The sequence below is a fragment of the Dreissena polymorpha genome, chromosome 7 (genome assembly GCF_020536995.1).
Source record: "Dreissena polymorpha isolate Duluth1 chromosome 7, UMN_Dpol_1.0, whole genome shotgun sequence".
NCBI classification, from domain to species: domain Eukaryota; kingdom Metazoa; phylum Mollusca; class Bivalvia; order Myida; family Dreissenidae; genus Dreissena; species Dreissena polymorpha.
Window position 1 is genome coordinate 70,668,877 of NC_068361.1, and position 23,167 is coordinate 70,692,043.

The window sequence follows — 23,167 nt, forward strand, 5'->3', positions numbered from 1 at the left end:
ACATGCTAATCAGGGACGACACTTTTTCTCTTTTATGACATTTTTTGTTTGAATGAAGTCTCTGCTTAGCAAAAATAAAATTAGATGGAAGTGTCGTCCCTGATTGGCCTATGCGGACTGCAACAGGCTAATTTGGGACCATACTTTACGCACATGCATTATGCCCAGTTTTCTCAGAACGTGACTCATTTTATTGAAAAATAACTATATTTGGTCACATGCTCAGTGTAAAGAGCTGAATTTGTTTTTAAATACAGCAATAGTATCTGATTAAGAAGGTATATTAGTTAAGGCTCAAACTTTACCTGAGTGGGGCAAAGGTTTGAATGGAGCAGAAATTGTGCTGATAATTCCATTGAAAAAGTCTACATTTTCTTTTCATGTATGTTGTTTTGGCAATCACAAAGTCTTAAATAAGTTATCACTTAGTGTTTGCATATTATAACTAAAAGTATACCAGTACCAATACATTATTTTCTTTTATCTATAAACATATGATTGGAGTTTTTGTGGGTGATGAGTTGTATTTACTTGAAAGTTGTGTGTATGTTTGTATACAACCCACTTCTCATTGACCATGTTAGTGGGACATTAAACTCTCCTGACTTTCAAAGGACATAGCTATATATAGACTTTGAGTCCAGACATGTATATAGACTTCGAGTCCAGACATAGCTATATATAGACTGGCGTCCAGACAAAGCTATATATAGACTTTGAGTCCATTTTCTGGTTAGAGTCAGTGCTTGGTGCTTATACATGTAAATAAGATCCTTAAGACTTTCATGGGAAGATAGGCTGGCATCTACACATACAGAGTTGTCATATGGTTGGTAACTTGTGATACGTGATATCAGATTATTTGAATATTTCAAAGAAAAAACGGGGGCTCCCCTTATCAGTTATAAAAAAACTAATTTAGTTAATTCTTTTGGTAATTTTGATTAAAAAAAATGACTGTAGACAGTTTGGTGGCCATAATAAACTGATGGTGATGATTTTCAGGTTCTGACAAACTGCCATTGACTGAAACTGGTAAACTGCCCCTGTGTGCATGCCTACTGGGCCCTCTATCTGCTTTCTTGGGGGCTGTATCAAAGGGTTAAAAGAGCAGCAGCAAAAAAAATTGCTCAGTAGCTTGAAAAGTTTTTAAATTGATAAGGGCTTTCGTGTCATTGTTCCAAAATTTTATGTTAACCAGGCTTAATTAAGATGATCGGGCTTAGGACATAGCATTTGATGTTAAAAGCTGCTAAGGTGTCACATTCTAGGTAATACTACCAAAATTTATTAACTTATTTTACCTTTTTTGAGCAACAATTTTCAAGTATTACTTTATAAATTCGGAACACAGCTGTCAGTGTTCATTTTGGTTTTTTAAGCTCCCTTTTTTGCTGTTGCCCAAAGATGCCCATATTTGGTAGGAGTCCCAGTGAGCCAAGAAAATGTGTCTGGTCATTAATCAGGTTTTCAACACAATGGATGGAGTTATTGCGCTGACATTTTATATTCTTGGTAACTTACATATAAACATACCTTGTAAATCTATTCGGGACAAGTTGGGTCGAGATCAAGGTCACTGTTTCTATAAATAGAAAAAACTTTTTCCACTCAATAGCTTGGAGTATCGTTCTGTAATTGTATGCGTTGGTGGCCTGCATGCAGACCAATTGGGTTGCAATATTTTAAATTAATAACTACAACGTTTGAAAACCTGGTATAGTATCATTTTCTTGTTAGTTGTAACACAATGATCCTGCAGCAGCTATACTATTATTTGATAAATCAGCTAAAAATATAGTCTTATGTACATACTGAATATATGGACTAAGAATTGTTTTGCTCTGAATCATCAATTTGTGCTACATTATTTTTTTTTACGTGTTACCATATAAATATTGTAATATTCCATCCAAATTTCATATGTTATTAATCACTGGTCATATAAGGGCCATGTTTAATTATGTTTGCTGCAGTGTCATTGTTGGTCAATTCTACATTTCTCTCATTTATATTTTGCCACATAACCAAACGTCAAAATGTTTCTCAGCTGCTTGTATAACATTGATACACATGTGAGCTACAGTAATCATTTCAAGCTATCTCCACTCACTGCACTTTATTATAACATAAGTAAAATATTACAATTAAATCATGTTATTTCTTAACTTGAGTCATAAATCCGAATGTGTGTTACAGATAGTATAATTTGTGGCATCATTTTTTGGTTTACCAGTTTCAGGCATTGAATTTTGTCTGTTATTAATCCGAACATAATGGCATGTTTCTTATAAGCTTTTTGTGAAGGTTTGTGTCCATATTGTTTCACTGTGATAAGTGGATCTGCATTGATTGTCTGCATGAGCTATAGTCAATCTTGAATTCACATTTTGCATCTGCTATTTGATGATAGTCATATGCATCTTGTTTCCATTCTGTAACCAATTTTAACTGTGACATTAATTGTATAAGGTTGTCATAGCAGTCTCTCTAACGAGTGACTGAAGTCTGGGATAAAGCATTCAGTGTCTGAATTAGAGCTCTGTTATTTGGTTAAGCCTTAGGTTCAAAAAGAAGGTTAACATTTTGTCAGTCTTAACCTGGGAGAAAACATGTATGTGGCATGGGAATGATAAAGTCAGACATAGCATTACTGGTATTCTATTGTTATAATTTGAGAGGTACTGAGACTTTCAATTTGGGTAAAGTCAGTTATAGGGCCTTTACATCATATATTGAGTTATATTGTAATTACTTTTTCCAAAATGAGTCTGGTGTTTGTTATCAGAAAGTGTTTCTCTGTATTTTACGTGAGATGTATGACGGTGATATGTTTTGCTCTCTGATTCAGGTGCATGCAACCCAGGTACATTATTTTGAAGTGCTACCCCCTAACAGCATTGCTAACCTCTAGGCTTGAGAGTATATTTACTTTGTACTCAAGAATGTCTGGTTTTCTTCTCCATTTTCCAGACCGGCAGGTTATGGGCTCACATTTCTTTTTTTTCCCCAGCTTTTATACAAAAAATGTTTCCAACTTAGTTAATGTTTGATAAAAATCCAGGTCAAACATTTTAGACAGAACTGTGATTCACTAGCAGGCCTCTAAACTAACATTTAACCACTTAGCCCATCTTACAAGTAAATTTTGTATATAGCATGAACAGGGTTTTCAGAAAGTCAATAGTACACGCACCAAATAGACACTAAGTTGATTTGTTCTATCTTTCTTTCATGATTGGGTTGTATGATTGTGGTTTGTTGTTTGTCAGTGGCTTCAATATTATGTTTTCATTTAATGAAATGGGAACAAACAGTTACTATGCTGAAACCTTGTATGTATACCATCAATGGAGAAAACAATACAACAAATTAAGAGCTTTAAAGTTTGGTTTATATGGTCAATATAATAGAGTGCAATTTGTAAAGAATGTTGATTTGCTGCATGTTTTTAATGTCATGCTGCAACAAACTTTGTTTTCACACTTTCTAGGTACTAAATGGTTTTGTTACAGATTTCAGCAATACATACCATGTTATGTGCTACAATTTGCTTTATGAATTATTTATTGCAAATTGTTCACTTAATTAGCCATGAATATCTGAGTGTGATTCCTGGGCAAATGTATGTGCTTTAAAAACCTGATTGACTCTACTACAATTGTAAATGGACACAATTTTGCATTGACTGGAATTTGCTGAGAAACATTTTGGCTCCTCTCATGTTCACGACCATTTGTCCCTGATTTTATTTATCCATCATTTCACAGTCTGTATATTGTGTTCCTTGTGTTTTCCTTTTTAATTAAATGTGCACTGCTTGTATTCACTGTTTTACAGGAGCTAGTAATTACAAAGGTAATGTTACCTTCTATCACAGTGTGATATTTTATTTTTAGACAGTTTTACTTATCACTTGTTCACACAGTTAACTGTTAACACATCCATACAGACTTGGAAAGGGGCCCATACAAAATCCTTGACTAATGTTAAAGAATATTATTTGGATAATAACATTGATATTTTATAAAACAATTAATACAAGTGCTAAATGATATACTTCTTAATTACAGTAAACAATACTGTTTGAATCATGTAATACTTTTGTGTAGCCAATTATAATATATTAGTCCAAATATTCAAAGAGAAGTTGAGAAAATTTAGATTGGAACAAATGGCAAGTATCATATGCAATCCAAATAATATTGTCAAAAAGCGATAATGATAAATATGATAATTATTAATAGTCCTTGTTCAGTAAAGCAGAATTACAATGACCACCTCAACTAAAAGTCATGCAGTGTTGCTAACCATGTTTGTATTTGACCTCAAAGCTGGTACATGACAGATGACGAGGCAAATGTAAATGAGGCCAACAAGATTTGTTGGCAAACTTAAGAATACCATACTAATCAAATGCAATCTATTACACCTCCCATTATATGGAGTTTGAAAAAAAAGGAGTTTTTTTTCTTTCATTTTTGACCTTTTCAATCTGTCACGTAGCAGCCGAAAAGTAGCCTTGTACCTAAAAAATATAAACATCATATCAATAAGTGTTGGGTTCTGTTTTAGTTTCATACTGTTCAAGTTTCGTTTCCAAATGCATACCAGTATATACTTGGAGTAACCTGCTGTTTAGTTGCTTTCAGTAGAATAGTTGGATTGCTGGTGAGCACATTTAACACATCACATTGCTTATTGTTCAGATTTTGATATTTTCTACTATACATATTGCTACTGTAACTATAACTGGTTATACCTGCTGTAATTGATACATGCACACCAGGATCTATTTGTGTATCAATGAGTCATTACTGTTTAAGTTTTATCAAGTAAATTGCATCCCTGTTGCCAAATAATTAGACTTATTGAGTTCTTTGCACATAATTTTTATAACATTTGATGTAAATCTCCATTTTATCTCATAATTGTGCCCATATTACACATAAATCATTTTAAGACCATAAATTGGAACATTCAAACTTAAAAAATTATGTTTATTTTATAAGCACATTAAGAAAAATTATAAGGTGTTACAAGCATTAACAAGACCACATCTAATAATGAACACAAATAGCCTAAATCCATCTTACTATGTTGAGATTTTAGTTTTTGTTTGAATGTTGGTATGACTATACATTATGTTTGGCTAAACACATTGATAATCATAATTATAGTGTAGTGTAACTCCTAAAAGCTTATCATTATGTCTATTGTTTTTATGCCCATGAAGGTGGTCATATAGTGATCGCACTGTCCGTCTGTCTGTTTGTCATACATGTACTTTTGCATTTAGGTTTAGAAAAATGCTCAAAACTTCTATGTCCCTTGAGATATAGCCTTCATATTTGGTATGCATGTGTATATGGGCAAGGCCTTTTCCATACGCACAAAAATGTTGACCCCTTTGACCTTGACCTTTAAGTTAGGGTTCGCGTTAAGGTTTCAAAATCTGAGTTTAGGTTTCGTAATGCGTTTTTCAATGACATATGTCTTTCGATGGAACAGCTCTTGTTTTGTCTGATAACCTTTGCTAGCCAAGTCATAGAGGCTGGAACACACATTGGGTTTGTGCAGGGTGTTGAACAATCCTTATAGGAAAATCTGTGTTCAGTTTTTACCCGCAGACAATTTTTAGCTCATCTTTGCATATAGTGCATTTGAACAAAGACGTAATAATTATGAAGAAAACATAACTATTTTATGAAAAGAAGTTTCCAGAGTTTTATTCAAGAACCTAAACATTCATTATACCAGATGTAAATTGATATGAAGAACGCTGTGGGAAAACAGGGCTTAATGCACAGTGTCCATCCTTTTTGGACAGTTCTGTTTGAAGGAAGTCCAGGCTTTCACAGCTTTGGCATGTTGCACAAGCCCCATACATAGCATACAATGCGCAGGCTGCACAGTGTCCATCTTAACTGGATTTTTTCTTAGAAGAGACTTCCTGTAAACGAAAAATAAAACTGAAAGTGTCATCCCTTATAAGCCTGTGCAGACCTCACAAGCTAATCTGGGAAGACAGTTGATGCACATGCATTTAGTCTTGTTTTCCCATGTTGGCCACACTGTGTTGCAGGAGCGAGTGAGAAGGATGAGGAGAAGGGAGGACAGAATGTGTGGGACAATGAGGAGGAGAACACAGCCTACAGCTACTCCTTCTTCCACTTCATGCTTATGCTCGCCTCCCTCTACGTCATGATGACACTCACCAACTGGTTCAAGTGAGAACATGATATCATTATCAGTCTGTTAGCGTTCACAGTGGCCAATATAGTTATAACTATCACTCTGGTAGCATTGACAGAAGCAAAAAAAGTCATGCCTTTCATTTCATGCTAGGTTAGCTTGTAATATTTGTTATTGGCTGGTAAAATTTTAAATAGCTACTAACATTTCCGAAAATATTGTAAATAAGCAGTTTTTTTATATTATAGATGAAAATTTATCAAAATTACAGGTTTCCTATGATTAATAAGAATGCTTTAAATTTATATTTTTCTTGTGGCCCACCAAAGATATCCGAAATTGTCTTGACATTCTGGTTATAAATATTAAGGCTCTGTCATGGTGTTACTCTAAGGAGACAATGAACTTGATATCTTTAAGTATTAGATATGTAAACATAATAACCAGAAAATATTAAGTCAATATTGTAACATTCATATTTCTACATTCATAGGAATTTTAGGACGTAAACCTGTTAACAATTACACCATTATTAATTAACTGCATATTTCCCACCAATTTTCAAATGCAAGGATGTTAATTTTAAAATAGGACTTATTGCACATTTCTGTAAAAAATCTACCGGTAAATCTGCAGGTTATTACAAATGTGTACAGCAAACCAGAGAATGGCACAAATCAAATTTACAGACTTTGCTTTATATACATGATTGCTTTACTTGCAGACCAAGCTCTGACCTGAAGACGCTGAACTCAAACTTTGCAGCTGTCTGGGTGAAGATTGTGTCCAGCTGGCTGTGCATTATACTCTACGTGTGGACCCTAGTGGCACCTCTCATTCTCAGAGACAGGGAATTTGCCTAGAGCAGTTACCCCCCTTGGATGCAAAATTCCCACTAAAGCTAGTGGAGACGCTTGTTTGAACTGTTATATTCACTTCAAGAATTAAATTGATGTGTGAAAATCACTACATTTGTATTATGGATATAATATTGTTAAATTACTTGTATTTGAATTTTGATCTGTTTTATTTTAAAATATTTATATGATACTACATTTTAAATAAACTGTTTCTTCATATAAGCCACATACTGTCAAACATACCTATACAGTTATAAAGCTACGAACTGTTCCTAACATGTGTAATTGAGATCATTCGGAAAGTTGTTGGATGTTAAAATTATTTGCCTGTGGAAGCTGCTATGTTACATCTCTAAGTGGCCGTACAAATCTCTTTATACTTGTGAAGATGAAGATCCATTTGTTCACCTCATAATTTAGATGTTCACACTTATATAAAAAAAGGCATAACTTCTCAATATTACAAACAGAAAATAAATACTGATTTTCGTTTCAGTGTATGAAAATGAACACTTTTGGTATACGTAGCTGTGCAAATGACTTTCTGTGCAGATACAATTTGGTGGTCTATTTAAAGTTAAAGTAATTGTGAGCCTTTGCTGTAAAAGACATTAAACATGTAGTTTATTTATACTTGTATACATATTTAAATTATTGCCATGAACAATTTTATTTTGTTCTGTTCAACCAGTGAGCAGAGTAAACCAATGAAGAATAAAATATTGATTGGTTGTGTAAGAAAACCTATTGTACTATCATGTTTAAATCAGTAATTATTGCATAAACTCTATCTATAACGCCCTCTGGCGGGGTGCAGAAACTTGGCAAAAGTAGGGCTTGAAGGGGAGAAATCGTGTATCAACAAGGCGATTCATGTGCTGTTCAAGCCCTGATATGTGTTTTTCATATCCATAATCTGGTCCACACGTAGTTACTTCCCTTCTCCGGCCTTAGACGACTTTCCAAGCATAAATGGGGAACTGAATAAGCACCAGTTTCCTCATGCATGCAGGGATAATGACTATTTCAATCCTCTTCAAATTATACCATCTGCACTCTCTTGACAAGAGCTTTATTTTATTGGCAACGTCAATGATGTTAAGGTTATTTACTCTTTCAAAAGACTATGCTGTAAATGTAAGTGTTTATGTACCTTCAACGTTCCTGCTGTAAATTCCAAAATAATTCCTCATTTCTTACTTGGCGCGGCTGCAGTTTTAACTTTGCATAAATCCACTGTTAAAACACATTTTAAATCGAAAAAATGCCTATCTGAAGGTAAAGCCTCGTCATTTCGGATGATGACCGACTGAGGCATATGTAAAAAACATTGAACTGTATTGAAATAATCAAATTATTTTGTCGATGTTGAATAAACAAAACATATTTTTTTCAATGTTATTTTAATTTATATTGGTATGTGTGATTTGTTTATGCAATAATAGCGAAAATACACATTTTCTCGGACATGATCATTTGCGGGCGCTCTCAAAATCTGTTCCGGAAATCTGAAACGGATTTTTCGAGCGCCCGCAGATGATCATGCCGTAGAAAACGTGTATTATCCCTATTATGAAAACTGCAAAAACAACATTGAATAAAAAAATATCCACCATTTTATTTAAATTTATGAACATGTAATGCTAAAAAGTCAAACTGACTCCAGCGTTGTACGTGAAAAATATTATCAAACAGTTGGCCATACTAATTTCTTGAATAATGATTTATATTGTACTTCTTTTTTGTCATTAATAAAAGTGAAAAGTACCCTATATGTTTCTAAAAATTATTATAATATATTATCATTATTATTTAAATACGGGCCTTTAATAAATGACCTTTGTAAGATTTGTTGAAATTATTTATAACAATTTCATTTATACTTGAGAATTTACTAAAACAATTTCAAGGAAAATATGTTTTTTGTTAATTCTTTGCCATTTTGTTGGTAATTCTTTGCAAATGTAATTGTTCATGTGTTTTTCTTAATGTTGTGATTGTGAGAATCAGTGTACGCTTTTCTAGATATTGTTGTAATAAAAAGTACTTCACATATATCTGCTTATTGTCGTTAATATTATAATCCTGCTTCACTTGTTTTGTTCCACGCTGCTCTATGCACGCTTCTTGAAGTCATTCATTTACAACTTATTATGCAATTATGTCCACAAGCATTGAAGTTGGATATTAGACAATCATTTCTGCAAGCATTGTTGGATATTAGACAAGTATGTCAATAAGAATTGCAGTTGCATATTAGACAATCATTTCCACAAGCATTGTTGGATATTAGACAAGTATGTCAATAAGAATTGCAGTTGCATATTAGACAATCATTACCACAAACATTGCTGTTGGATATTAGACAATTATGTCAACAAACTTTGCTGTTGGATATAAGACAATTATGTCCACAAGCATTCCTGTTTGATCTTAGCTTTAAACCTATTTACTTTAGCTGGATTGCATCGAAAGCCTTAGGCTTATATGAATGCTCTCCAGTCCGTTTCCTGGGCCTAAAACCAGTACTTGGTGTCTTTGGGGTAGATCTAAAGAACGCTCCCAGGGTGGGGAATGAACCCGTGACCTCCCGGTCGCTAGGCGGACGCCATATCCATTACACCACAGCAACCTGTTTGATCTTAGACAATCATTACCACAAGCATTGAAGTTGGATATTAGACAATTATGTCCACAAATATTGCTGTTTGATATAAGACTTATATCCTCAAGAATTGCAGGTGGATATTAGACAATAATGTCCACAAAAATTTTAGTAAGATATTAGAAAGTTATGTCGACAAGCATTGCTGTTTGATATAAGACTTATATGTCAACAAGAACTGCAGTTGGATATTAGACAATCATGTCCACACGCATTTCAGTTGGATATTAGAAAGTTATGTTGACAAGCATTGCTGTTTGATATAAGACTTTTATGTCAACAAGAACTGCAGTTGGATATTAGACAATCATGTCCACACGCATTTCAGTTGGATATTAGAAAGTTATGTCCACAAGAATTGCTGTTGGATATAACACTTTTATGTACAAAAAAAGTTGCTGTTTGATATTAGATCATGACCTGTTTAACAATTATAACGCTAAATTTGGCACATGGTGAACTTTGTAATACATCAATATTTAATGACTGAAAATAAACCCTTTCCCAATACATGAAGAGTACAAGCCCTTGGTAGAAAATCTGGAAAATTAAATACAGACTTAAAATCTATATTTAGATGATTTATTGATGTCTAGTAGATATTGCAACATTCCTAAGGAGAGTGAATCTTAGTAATTCCCATAAAGATCAACTAATTGTCTTCAGAATCTGTGTCTTTGACATCAAGAGTTGTTCTTTAAGTGCACACTGGATTTTAAGCATTACATACACTGTTAAACATAGGATGAACATGCAATAATCTGGTTAAACATGATGCATACAACTTTAAGTGTTAATTTATACATTCATATTTTTTTATTGAAGTGAAAAATATAGAAAAAATAGGTGTATTACTGGGTAAATTGTTTATCCCATGTGACAGTCCAACTGTTTGGTTTTGGATTGACTCTGGAAAAGTCCAAAGTAAGGAAAACAATTGTCTGTTAGACATATTTTATTTAGTAACATTCAGTTATTACGCTTTAGAAGGCAAAGAAGAACAAAGAATGAAAACGTATGCATGTTATTGAAAGACTTTTAAACGATATGAGTTTCTTGGGTAAAACAGAATGTTTCTGCCAAACAGGAATGATGACACTTACCAGTAGACATAATAGAACCTAATTGTCCAAGTATGGCCAAAACAACAAATTTAAGTATAACAACCAAAACGAGTCAAACATACCAACAACATTATACAATCAGTAACTAGTATTGATGAAATAGACAATGGTTCATTATGTTCAAGTGGTTAATTTACAATAGCACAATTATACAAACCTACATGTACAATTTGACACCGATGCAATTATAGCATATACCGGTATTCAGTTATACATCAAGGTAGTTTCTGCAGTGAACTGCACATATTTCGGACCTACTGACAAGTGCAATTCCTAATAACTAATACTTCAAACTGTTGGTGACAGCCTGAAAGGCCCAAAGTCGCTCACCTGATATAAAAAGAAATGACCTGTTCTTTGCAGCCCAAAATGTCATTAGAACAAATGTTCTTACCAAGTTTCATGAAGAATGAACAACAAATGGCCCCATGGCGGAATTGTTTTTCAACAGACTGGAACCATTTTTGAACTCGTCCAAGATGTTATTGGGACAAATCTTCTGACAAAGTTTCATGAAGATCCAACAATAAATGTGGCCTCTACAGTGTTTACCAGGCAAATATTCATGACGCACAACGGAAGACAGACAATTGACAAATGGTGATCACAAAAGTTTACCATGAGCAAACAAGAGTGCCAAACTGTCACAAGATACGCCCGTTTGAAGGTTTTGGACACCATGCTAAATGCTTGAAATGCACTAAGTGACCTAGTTTTTGACCCGGCATGACCCATATTTGAAGTTGACCTAGATATTATTAAGACACAACTTTTGACCAAATTTGGTGAAGATCGGATGAAAACTACTTCAATTAGAGAGCAGACACCATGCTAAATCCTTGAAAATGCACTAAGTGACCCCATGACCTAGTTTTTAATCCGGCATGACCCACATTCAAACTTGACCTAGATATTGTCTAGATACAACTTCTGACCAAGTTTGGTGAAGATGGGATGAAAACTATTTGAATTAGAGAGTGGACACTGCTGTGGACGCCGCCCGCCCGCCGCACGCCCACTGCCAAGGGTGAAACTATAATACGTCCCGTTTTGAAAAAACGGGCGTATAAAAATATTCTGCTCATAAAGATTGTCACCACGTGTGATGATCAGCAAGTGTCATTCAGATTGAACTGAAAATGTGACTAAAAGTATTCACAATGTTTCACTATAAACAACTGTGTTAGTGCGGTCTCGTACGCTTACGCAAGTAAACCGGTCACGGGACGGTTACGAGTTATTTAACTTTGTGAGCACTTATGTAATACGGAAATATTTATCGAGTCTAATTAAAGAACGCTTATTTCCAGTCCGACTGACACCACTGACTGGTTGTAATTCAATTAACTAAAGGCGTCCAGTCAGATACGCCTGAATACACTCAAAGAATTAATCTATAAGTGAAAACCAAAGCAGCTTTAATGAAAATAACTAACTTCAGTCTTAAGAATCTATGCATCGTTAAAAATGAACAAATACAACAAATACCTTAATGAATGTAAAAAGAAGTTGTCAAAAAACTGATATAAATATTAGTACTGTTAGTCTAGAAGTTGCTTCAAAAATTTAGTTTATAAAAGAAGTCTAACTTAATCAAAAGAACACAATTTATGGAGAGTGGAAAGCTCCAGTGATTCAAATGTAAAAAATAAGAATAATTTACAAAAGTTATTTCAATCAAAAGAGTCTTTCTAATTTAGAAAATGTCTAATAACAAGGTTGCCATGGAAACAGTTTCATAGCACAGTTTTCTGCTGAGATAATTGATTTTCCCAATCCAATTGATCTTAGAAGATGTTCAATCAATACATCCAAACACAGTAGGTTAAATTGGCTTATCAGTAAAGATCAAAGATAAGGCTCTACAGTGCAATTAGTAAATGTACAGTTATTTTATGACATAGAAACAATAGGTTTATTAATTTGCATGCAAACTGTCTTTATGTACACCACATTTTATGAAAGAAGTCCCAGGTTTATACAAGGGAGTTAACTATTAGAAAGTATGTACAGACTATCTTTCTTTAACATTATGGCTTATCACAACAAGACTGTTCACATGTTTTCACTATATACATATAGAGAAAACTGCCCCATCCCCTGGCGGCTATGTTTTTCCACCAATCATGACCATTTTCGAACGCATCAGAGATATCTATAAAATTGATGTTTAGAAAAAAATTTATGATGATTAGGCAAAAATGTGACTTCTAGAGTGTTCACAAGCTTTTTTACTATATAAATATAAGGCAAATGACCCCCCCCCCTGGCGGCCATGCTTTTTTACCGATCCGAACCATTTTCGAACTCAACCTTCATATCCAGAAAACACATAATCTGACCAAATTTCATTAAGATTGGACCAAAAATGTGACTTCTAGAGTGTTCACATGTTTTCACTATATACATTTAGAGAAAACTGCTCCGCCCCCTGGTGGCCATGTTTTTTCACAGATCTGGAAATTTTCAAACTCGTCCGAGATATCAGTAAAACCAATGTTTCAACCAAGTTTCATGATGATTGGGCAAAAGTTGTGACTTCTAGAGTGTTCATAAGGTTTCTCTATAGCCATATAAGGAATACTGCCCCGCCCCCTGGCGGCCATGTTTTTCAAGGGACCGGAACCATTTTTGAACTCAATACACATATCATTTAGACAAACATTTTGACAAAGTGACATGAAGATTGGGCATCAAATGTGACATCTACAGTGTTCACAAGGTTTTTCTTTTTTTTGACCAAGTGACCTAGTTTTTGACCCAGCATGACCCAGTTTCAAACTCAGTCGAGGTGTCAATGGGACCAATATTCTGAACAAGTTTCATGAAGTTCAGACAATAAATGTTGCCTCTAGAGTGTATACAAGGCAAATTTTGACGGCGCACGACGCACGACGGACAAAAGGCGATCACAAAAGCTCACCATGAGCACCTTGTGCTCAGGTGAGCTAAAAAACATGGAAAACAAAAGGAACTAAAAGATCTGTGAACAAAAGTCACTTCAACTCTTAAAGAGACATCACATTTACAAGTCATCCATCAACAATATATGCAAATAAAATTAGGCACAATAACAAAAACATTAAAAACTTAAAACTAAAAAAGGTCTTTCACCACCACATCTTGAATTCTGACATGATGTTTTCACTAAATCATAAATGTTCAACAGTATGCAAGATATGTGATAGATTTCATTTAAAAAATAATAAAATAATACCATTAACTAATACCCTGTTAATTAATTGCGGTATACCAAGAGTTTGAACATATGAATGACTCAATGTTCCTAATTCAATAGACACATTTAACGGACAAAGAATGAACGACACTATAACAACCTTAAAAGCATAAACAGCAGCACTCAGTACACTCAAGACTCAATTTGTCATTGTCGGCTCAGGTACTATTTAAAGTACCGGTACACCAAGTACTTTTAGGTATACTACAATGTACCCTGGTATGAAAAAATACACTTAAAGGAACCCATTAATACTCCAGGGAACTTTGAGTGTTTTTTTTTGTTACTTGGGTACTTTGTAGTATACCTTAGTGGACACGGGGTACTTATTAGTAGTACCTAAGCCGAGAACAACAAATCGAGCTACAGTAAGACATTTCTTGATTGTCACTGGCTCTGGCTGCCCTGTGTACATGTCCATTGGAAGTCCAAAGACCCACATGTGTCCACAGATGACTGAGTCTCCACATCCTGACTGGACTCAATCGACAAGTCCAGTGTCCTTTTCTTGTCATGCACTTCAACTGGCCTTTTCTTTCCCTTCACTTTGAGAAACACTGGAGTCCTGGGCTCGATTTTTAATAAGAACGGCAAATGTATTCGATATCCAAAACACATGGTCACTATTAACAGGGCAAATATGACGATGACGAACAACATCACAGGTTGCCATGGCCCTGGAATCTCGCTGAAAAACAGACGGAAACTTCTCCCCAGCCCTCCCAAAATGACTTCGACTGGATGAACAATGCAGTGAGAGAGCACAGAGGATATCACCTGAAAGAGAGGATATCACCTAAAAGTGGTTACAATGTATACATAAAAATTTACAAGTTATGGTTCAGTCCTAAAGAAACAATTTCAGAAGGTTTATATCGACAATTTCTTGAATTGGTACAAATCTGGGTCACATGCATTTAAACAATTAGGTTACCTGGCCAAATACTAGAAAAACCTTGAGAACACTTTAGGAAAAACATTTTCCAGGTTTTATTTCTCCACTTTTTGGGAAGATAGCCCATGGCTTTGGAATTGGGAATTTTATCGGCATTTTCATGAAATTGGGAAAATTAATTCATTAGCCTTTTTTTTCCACACGAAAAGTCCACTAATTAGGGAAATACTAAATTTAATATAACACTTTATAATCATTAAAATTAAAAGAACAAAATCATAAAATACTTTGTTAGATGTAATTGAAATAAAATTGAGATAAAATACGCATAAGACACTTCTTTCTAAAAAAAAAAAAGAAAGATTTTTTTTTTGTTTTTTGGGGATTTTGGGAATTTTTTGCCACATTTTGGCATTTTGGGAAAAAAGTATACTTTTTCGGATTGGGAACTAGCCGAATTTCGGCTATAAAATCGGGCCAAAAAAAACCATGTTTTCTATCTGTCTTGATAAAACTTGGGACAGAATGTTTATCTTGAGTTTGAATCATGGTCACTTGCATGGACATCTGAATGGGCCCACCAGCAATATGAAAGTAGCACTTCTGGACATATACCATTTCTATACTTTATTATTGGCAGACATATGCCCTTCCGAATGTGTGCCCTTTCGGAAATTATATCCAAAGAATATAGAGGGTCTTTTTGGCTTCAAATAGACACCACATTTACAACTGTATGGTAGATTTATTGAAAACTGGTAAACAAGGTACTATGCAACTAAGCCCAGGTGCCTGTGTATTTAATCTGTCTTGCATAACGGTACTTCACAGTGACCTTAAATCCACCTTTAAACTTACTTATTTTTTGGATGCACACAAAATCTAGTACACACATTTGTTCACTTTCAAAAGTGTTTGACAGGGCATTATCCTATTTAAGTATTTTTTCTATAATGTATCTCCGACTCCAAGTACCCGACAACTAACGTTTTATTAAATGTAAGAGTGTGAGACCAAAGGTATTGGTGGAACAAATATTTAGAACAAGAGAGCCATGAAGGTGCAACTGTATTAATTTGAGTGGAAGTGGTACAATGATTGTTGAATATATGACATCACAACTTCTTTTCTGAGTGAACATGATCCAGTTTCAAAATTTGTCAAGAAATGGTCAAGAAAAATAATCAGACAATAACTCATTGTAATGAGGTCAAAATTGATGCATTTATTAAACCAGTTTATAGGAATATTCTAAAATTGTATCTGATGACCTAGGTTTTGAACCCACTTGACCCATAAACAAAATTGAGCAAGATATTGTCAAGGAAACGATTCTAACCCTTACAGTGCGGGAACCGGATTTTGAAGGCCTTTGCAAACAGTTTGGATCCAGATGAGACGCCACAGAACGTGGCGTCTCATCAGGATCCAAACTGTTTGCTATTCTGATAGTGTTCTTTGAAAAAAATCGAAGAAAATGCTAATTTTAGAAATTCAGCAGAAGACATTTTAGCAGACTACAAATTTCCCAGCATGCAAAGGGTTAAGCAAGTCTCATCAAGGCTGAGTCACAAAGGTGGCTTCTAGATGGTTACATGGTGTTTCCAAAATAAGATTTTCTGACCTTGTTTTCTACCCCACTTGGTAAACAAATGTCATCAATATCAGCCTGTGCACAGGCTAATCATGGACAGCACTTTCACTTTTATGGTATTTTCTATTGCAGGAAAATATATTTTTTAACAGGAATCCACTGTTAATGGAATGTGTCATCAAGGATATAATGTCTTATTTTCACAGAAAATGCCTTATAAATATCAATTCAGGGGTGAAAGTACAGAACTTTGGAAATACAGGTTTTAAAAATAATGACTAGAAGTCTGACTACAAGTTTTATTTTAACTAACAAACTACATATACATAAAGGATGAAAAAATAAACTTCATATGCAAATCAGTATTGAAACCGAAAAACATTCACCTACAATTTACAAACAGGGCTCCCTCTTCAATTTGCAAAATTCGCCAATTTGTTCAAATGAGCAAGTTTGGCTAAAGAAAATGGTATTTGGCTACAACTTTTTTTATAAAATACAATAAAACAGCAAAAATGAGAAGATTTTCTATAATCTACAGTAAATTTGGCTAATGAAAATTTTGAGTCAGGGGAGCTCTGACAGGATACACCGTATAGCATACCAGCAGGGGTGGAACCTGCCACAGTGGGTCGATGAGCAGTGACTTGTGGTACTGTAGACAGGGGTCTTGGCTCCAGGACAGGTGCCACCGTAACCATGACTGCAGGGTCTGCAGCAGGGACATCCTCTCTGGGACACACTCAGCTGGAATGCCCTGGGAAACAAAGTGGCAATGTGACAAGCATATGAGTGTGCATTGTTTGGCTAACCTCTACTAAGTTTATTAAAATCCTGAAGGAGTCAAATTTGGCTCCACTCACCGTGACTCTAGAGTGTGTGTTTTTTTCAATTTATGTTTATGGTAAAAAAATAAAATAAATCATAACAATTTCAAATACTGTCTCAGACCACTCTAAGTCTTAATACAGAGTAACAAAAATAGAAAAAAAACCAGTTATTACACCAACATTGCAAAATCTACACATAACAGGATTGCACCAACATTGCAAAATCGACATATAACAGGTTAGTTTCTGCCTCACTTAATAAGGACAACATGGTATCCTTTAAGCTCCCTATGAGCTCTGGGTGCTCAGGCTTGCTAAAAATGGAAATAATAATCATATTATTTAAGAAATAATAGCTTTCAGTTTCAAAACTGATCTATAATAATCTAATTACTTACTATAGTCATCTGTGTGACTTTCTCCGCCACCATGGACTGGTACACACGTACAAACTCCCATGGGATACTCAGCAGAAAACACAAGAACAGTATACCAGTCAACACTTTCCAATAGGGTGTTCTACAGTGACTGTGACTACACTGAACGTTTTCTCCGTCATTCTTACGGTTTTCACTGTATTGTCCATCTAGTTTAGCATCTTTTCTAGATGGCCCACATTTCCTTGCTTGTTTCGTATGGTTATTTGAAGGCAATTTATAAACTTTAAAATATACATAACAACTCAGTATGATTAGAAACGCTGTTACTGTAAATACAAATACATTCTGGTTTTCAAGAAATGGTTGGAAACGTTCAATAATTTGGTTTATTTGTGTCAATAACGCGGACCATACACAGTCTAAGTCCTCAAGTATTGCTACCGCAAATAAATGATAAAACTCCTTCTTTGTTATTTTACTCATGAAGGATGCCTCTTCATTACTGTGAGAAAAAAGTCCCATTTGCCACCAAGTCTGCGAACTAGTCGGTTTGGTCTTCTGCATAATGAAGCCTGCAAAAAGAAAGTTGTCTTTTTCAAATTTTATCTGAACATTTTTAAGATGTCTAACAATTAAACAAATGTTGTTGCTGTTGTTTTCAGAAGGGTCTTAACTTTTTTTGATTGGTACATCTTTTGTGTAAATGCCAATTATTTTGAAAATATAAACTTTTAAACAGTATGTTGATGTTTATTTAGTCTAAAACAATATTTATTAAATGATTTATTTCACAACAATAACAAAAGTGTAATATTTATACTAATATATTCCTTTTCTGGACAGATTGATAGCAGTTTTTTATTCCATTCAAATCAGGGGCCGGTTTAGGGCCCCATTCCAAATGGAAAAGTTAATATTTTCACAAATGGGACTTAAAAATCCGTATTGAAGGTTTCCAAAAAATATATATATTTTTTTTATATCTCAACGTTTAGTACATCCATTAAGCTCTATATGTTGAACTTAAGCAAATTATAATATTGAAAACACTTTAAACCTCAATTTTGAAGCATATGTTAGCGAAAAAACAACAGTAATTTCCCATCTTTAGTCAAAACACCACACTTTTTCCCAATCCAATGGGACCCTGCCCGATTCCCATAAGGGTGATAAAACACTGGATAGGAAACAGAGCTCCAGATAAGGGTCGTATTTTCATAATTACGAATTATTTTCAAGTCCGTTACGTATTTATTTTAAAATCTTGTCGTACCGTTAAGAATTACAAAATCAAGTTACGAATATTATTTTTACATCGGTTCGTATCGATTTTTTTAGTTCTTTTCGCGTATTAAAGATCTTTTCGGTGCTTAGATAGAATGGTTATCGGGTTTGTTTAACAAGGCGCATTTTCTCCAATAGAAGCGGCGTGTACAGTCTATCTGTCAAAAAACAATGGCAGCACACAGAGAGCGTCCTAAAAAACTGCAAAGCGTGCAAAAACACGCTTTTTACATATTGAACGCATAGTGAGCCGAAGTTGAATGTTAAGAAATACATTATAGAAAAGATCTTATACGATGTTGTATGTTAAGTTGCTGACACAGTCGGAAAAGCTATAAAAAAACGCGACACGACGGGTCCAAACTTAAACAAAAAAAAACATTAAACAAGTGGAAGGGACAATTCCCGTGGCTTATCGTTGAAAAGATTGAAGGGGGGACCCGTTTTAATTGTGAAATATGTAATAATTCATCGAAGGCATGCACTCTAAGCACAGTTTGGGAATATGAAGGTATTTGAAATATAAAATTGTATAATACTGAATAGACACTGTTGAACTCGTATAATAAAGTTGCTAGTATGTTTATTTTGATTTTTTGCATGAAAATAACCATTATTATTTATTTTTAGGTCATTTAGAATAGTTAAGAATTATTTTCCAAAACTTAGTAGTAACGTTAAGAATAAAATTTCAGAGTTAAGAATTCTTTTTGAAAATCTGGTAGTAACTTTAAGAATTTCACAAAACCTTATCTGGAGCTCTGGGAAAGTTGTTATAAAATTAAGGTTGCTAGGTTGCCTTCATAGAATTGGCATGTTCCGTGTACTAAAGAAATACTTGATATGTAACTTACTGTGTTGTAAAGACCAAAAATGCAGTATAAACAAGATGTGTTTGTGAAACACTATGTCCCCCTATATATTTGACATTTGACCTTGAAGGATGACCTTGACCTTTCACCACTCAAAATGTGCAGCTCCATGAGATACACATGAATGCCAAATATCAAGTTGCTATCTTCAATATTGCAAAAGTGTATATTAAATGAGTGATTTTGACCCATATATTTGACCTTTGACCTTGAAGGATGACCTTGGCCTTTCACCACTCAAAATGTGCAGCTCCATGAAATACACATGAATGCCAAATATCAAGTTGCTATCTTCAATATTGCAAGTGTATATTAAATGAGTGATTTTGACCCATATATTTGACTTTTGACCTTGAAGGATGACCTTTCACCACTCAAAATGTGCAGCTCCATGAGATACACATGCATGCCAAATACATGTATGAAGTTGCTATCTTTAATATTGCAAAAGTTATGGCAAATTTTAAAGTTTGACGCAAACCAAAAAATATGTTTGTCAGAAACACTATGTCCCCTTCTGCGCCGCTTTGATTTTTTTTTTTGACCTTTGACCTTGAATGATGACCTTGACCTTTCACCATTCAAAATGTGCGGCTCCATGAGATACACATGCATGCCAAAATATCAAGTTGGTATCTTCAATATTGCCAAAGTATTAATAAAATGAGCGATTTTTGCCACATATACTTGACCTCTGACCTTGAAGGATGACCTTGACCTTTCACCACTCAAAATGTGCGGCTCCATGACTGGCATGAGATACACATGCATGCCAAATATCAAGTTGGTATCTTCAATATTGCCAAAGTATTAATAAAATGAGCGATTTTGGCCACATATATTTGACCTCTTACCTTGAAGGATGACCTTAACCTTTCACCACTCAAAATGTGCAGCTCCACGAGATACACATGCATGCCAAATATCAAGTTTCTATCTTCAATATTGCAAAAGTATTCATAAAATGAGCGATTTTGGCCACATATATTTGACCTCTGACCTTGAAGGATGACCTTGACCTTTCACCACTGAAAATGTGCAGCTCCATTAGATACACATGCATGCCAAATATCAAGTTGCTATCTTGAATATTGAAAAAGTTATTGCAAATGTTAAAGTTGGAGCAAACAGACCAACGTACAAACCAACAGACAGGGCAAAAACAATATGTCCCCCACTATAGTGGGTGGGGGACATAAAAAGCAATTGATAACTCACAGACAACGAACTAGGCTATCAAATTCCAAGCTTTCTAAATTGTAGGAAGTATAATTGCTTTATAAATCTTTTAACGTTGGGTTTATGTGTGCCCCATATTTGCTATACAAATAATACATATGTTTCAAAGACGGAGTGTCTCTCGTTGTACAGAAACGCGAAAACACTATTGGGTATATACAAACTAAATAATTTGGGATGAAAATTCCTAGTTACGAAACATGATATTATTAGTATTTCACAAACATGTACTCAAAGAAAAGTTGAGAACGTACACAATTTGAGACAAACGTAGTAAATGAACGTTATGATAAAGACTGCGGCGACTGTCATATAGATTTTCCATCCTTTAGATGAAACGTTTTCGGACCCACTTTTATTTGTACGTTTACTTGATTTCACCGCCATATTTTACATGCTGTGTTTCGGCTTTCGCAATAACAAGAACGTAGCGTCAAATAGGGAACCAGTCGAACACGAATATAGCGAAAAGGGTCCTTTTCCGCGGCAAGAGAAAAACAATGTGTATGAGGGAAAGGACGCTTTAACGCGAAAAGGGCTATCCCGCCCCTCCCCTTCCCCACCACCACAGCATAAGACCACACCAAAATTAAATACCTGTCAGTAAATGCGTTAGCTTTGATTCAAAATTCGTCCTTTTGTGAGTTAATAAAGTTAATGAAGACCAATACAAAATCATGAACATACTTAAGTCAATAATCTGACTCAACTATGCTCAATTTGGTGTTTACACAAACCTTTTGTAGACCGACACAGCCCTGAGATTTGATGGAATATGTGCATATACTTATAGCTGAGATTTGATATTGTTTATGATCTCACAGGCATTCAACATATTCAGCTGAGTGGTAATTAAATATCATCTTCTGAGTTAAGCAAAAAATAATGAGAATGTTCTCATGTGTGAAATGCACTTCACAAACTTGAGGGCTTTCAGGAAACGGAAAGGGAGTCATACGTCTTATGCTCAGATTGTCAGAAGTCTAAACAGTATCAAATTACTAAATTGAAGGGGAAAAATCATCAAGAAATAATCATAATAACTTTGTAAATATTGTCATTACCTTTAACAAAAAGAGCCTATCACTGCAGAAGCTGGAAGATAATTTTCTTTGAAAAACAGAGAGAACCAATTATCAGAAAGCATCTTCAGTAGACGGAAAGTACTACATGGATGCAATTCCTTTGCATAAGTCTTTCCAGTATACATTTTGAAAATAAGCAACCATTTTATTAATCATACCAATTACCATCAAGCTGATAGTGGCCAAATACAAATAGAAACCAACCAAACACAAATCTCATAATAAATATAATGCTTACTAACAAACGAGGGCTGTTTGTAAAACATGCATGCCCCCAAAATGGGCTGTCAGTTGTAGTGGCTTCAGGTCACTGTGACCTTGAACTTTGACCTAGAGTCCTGATAGGGGTCATCTTGTCCGTCATGACCAGTGTCCCCATGAACTTTCCTGATCCTAACCCTAACCATTCGTGAGTTATCATCCAGAAACCATTTTTAGTGTTTTAAGTTCACTGTGACCTTGACCTTTTACCAAGAGTATTGAAAATCAATAGGGGTCATCTGTAAGTCATGCCCTATGTCCCTATGAACTTTCCTGATCACAGGCTTAAGCGTTCTTGAGTTATCATCCGGAAACCATTTTACTGCTTCAGGTAACTGTGACCTTGAACTTTGACCTAGAGTCCTGAAAATCAATAGGGGTCATCTGTTGGTCATGACCAATGTCCCCATGAACTTTCCTGATCCTAAACCTAAGCATTCGTGAGTTATCATCCGGAAACAATTTTACTGTTTCAAGTCACTTTGACCTTGACCTTTGACCTAGAGTACTGAAAATCAATAGGGATCATTTGTCAGGCATGAACAATGTCACTATGAACTTTCCTGATCCCAGGCTTAAGCGTTCTTGAGTTATCATCTGGAAACCATTTTACTGTTTCAAGTCACTGTGACCTTGACCTTTGAC

General features: G+C 34.8%; 2 protein-coding genes across 3 annotated transcripts; one reads left to right on the forward strand and one right to left on the reverse strand.

Moving 5' to 3' along the window:
- Nucleotides 1-6,085: 6,085 nt before the first annotated feature.
- LOC127838678 (serine incorporator 1-like) lies at nucleotides 6,086-9,110 on the forward strand (the record flags this gene model as incomplete). Its single annotated transcript, XM_052366548.1, is given in 2 exon segments — nucleotides 6,086-6,230; nucleotides 6,920-9,110. Coding segments are annotated over 2 exon segments (284 nt in total), but the record flags the coding sequence as incomplete, so codon positions are not given.
- Nucleotides 9,111-10,288: 1,178 nt separating this feature from the next.
- LOC127838680 (uncharacterized) lies at nucleotides 10,289-21,608 on the reverse strand. 2 transcript variants are annotated; one of them, XM_052366552.1, is made up of 4 exons: nucleotides 21,431-21,608; nucleotides 17,800-18,353; nucleotides 17,176-17,328; nucleotides 10,289-14,859 (listed from the first exon to the last, which is right to left on the reverse strand). In XM_052366552.1, the coding sequence occupies exons 1-4, from the start codon at nucleotides 21,561-21,563 to the stop codon at nucleotides 14,470-14,472; spliced, it is 1,230 nt and encodes a 409-aa protein (XP_052222512.1). In that variant the 5' UTR covers nucleotides 21,564-21,608; the 3' UTR covers nucleotides 10,289-14,469. The 2 variants fall into 2 exon arrangements, with proteins under 2 accessions (XP_052222512.1, XP_052222513.1); XM_052366553.1 differs by lacking the exon at nucleotides 21,431-21,608 and adding an exon at nucleotides 21,156-21,302.
- Nucleotides 21,609-23,167: the final 1,559 nt, after the last annotated feature.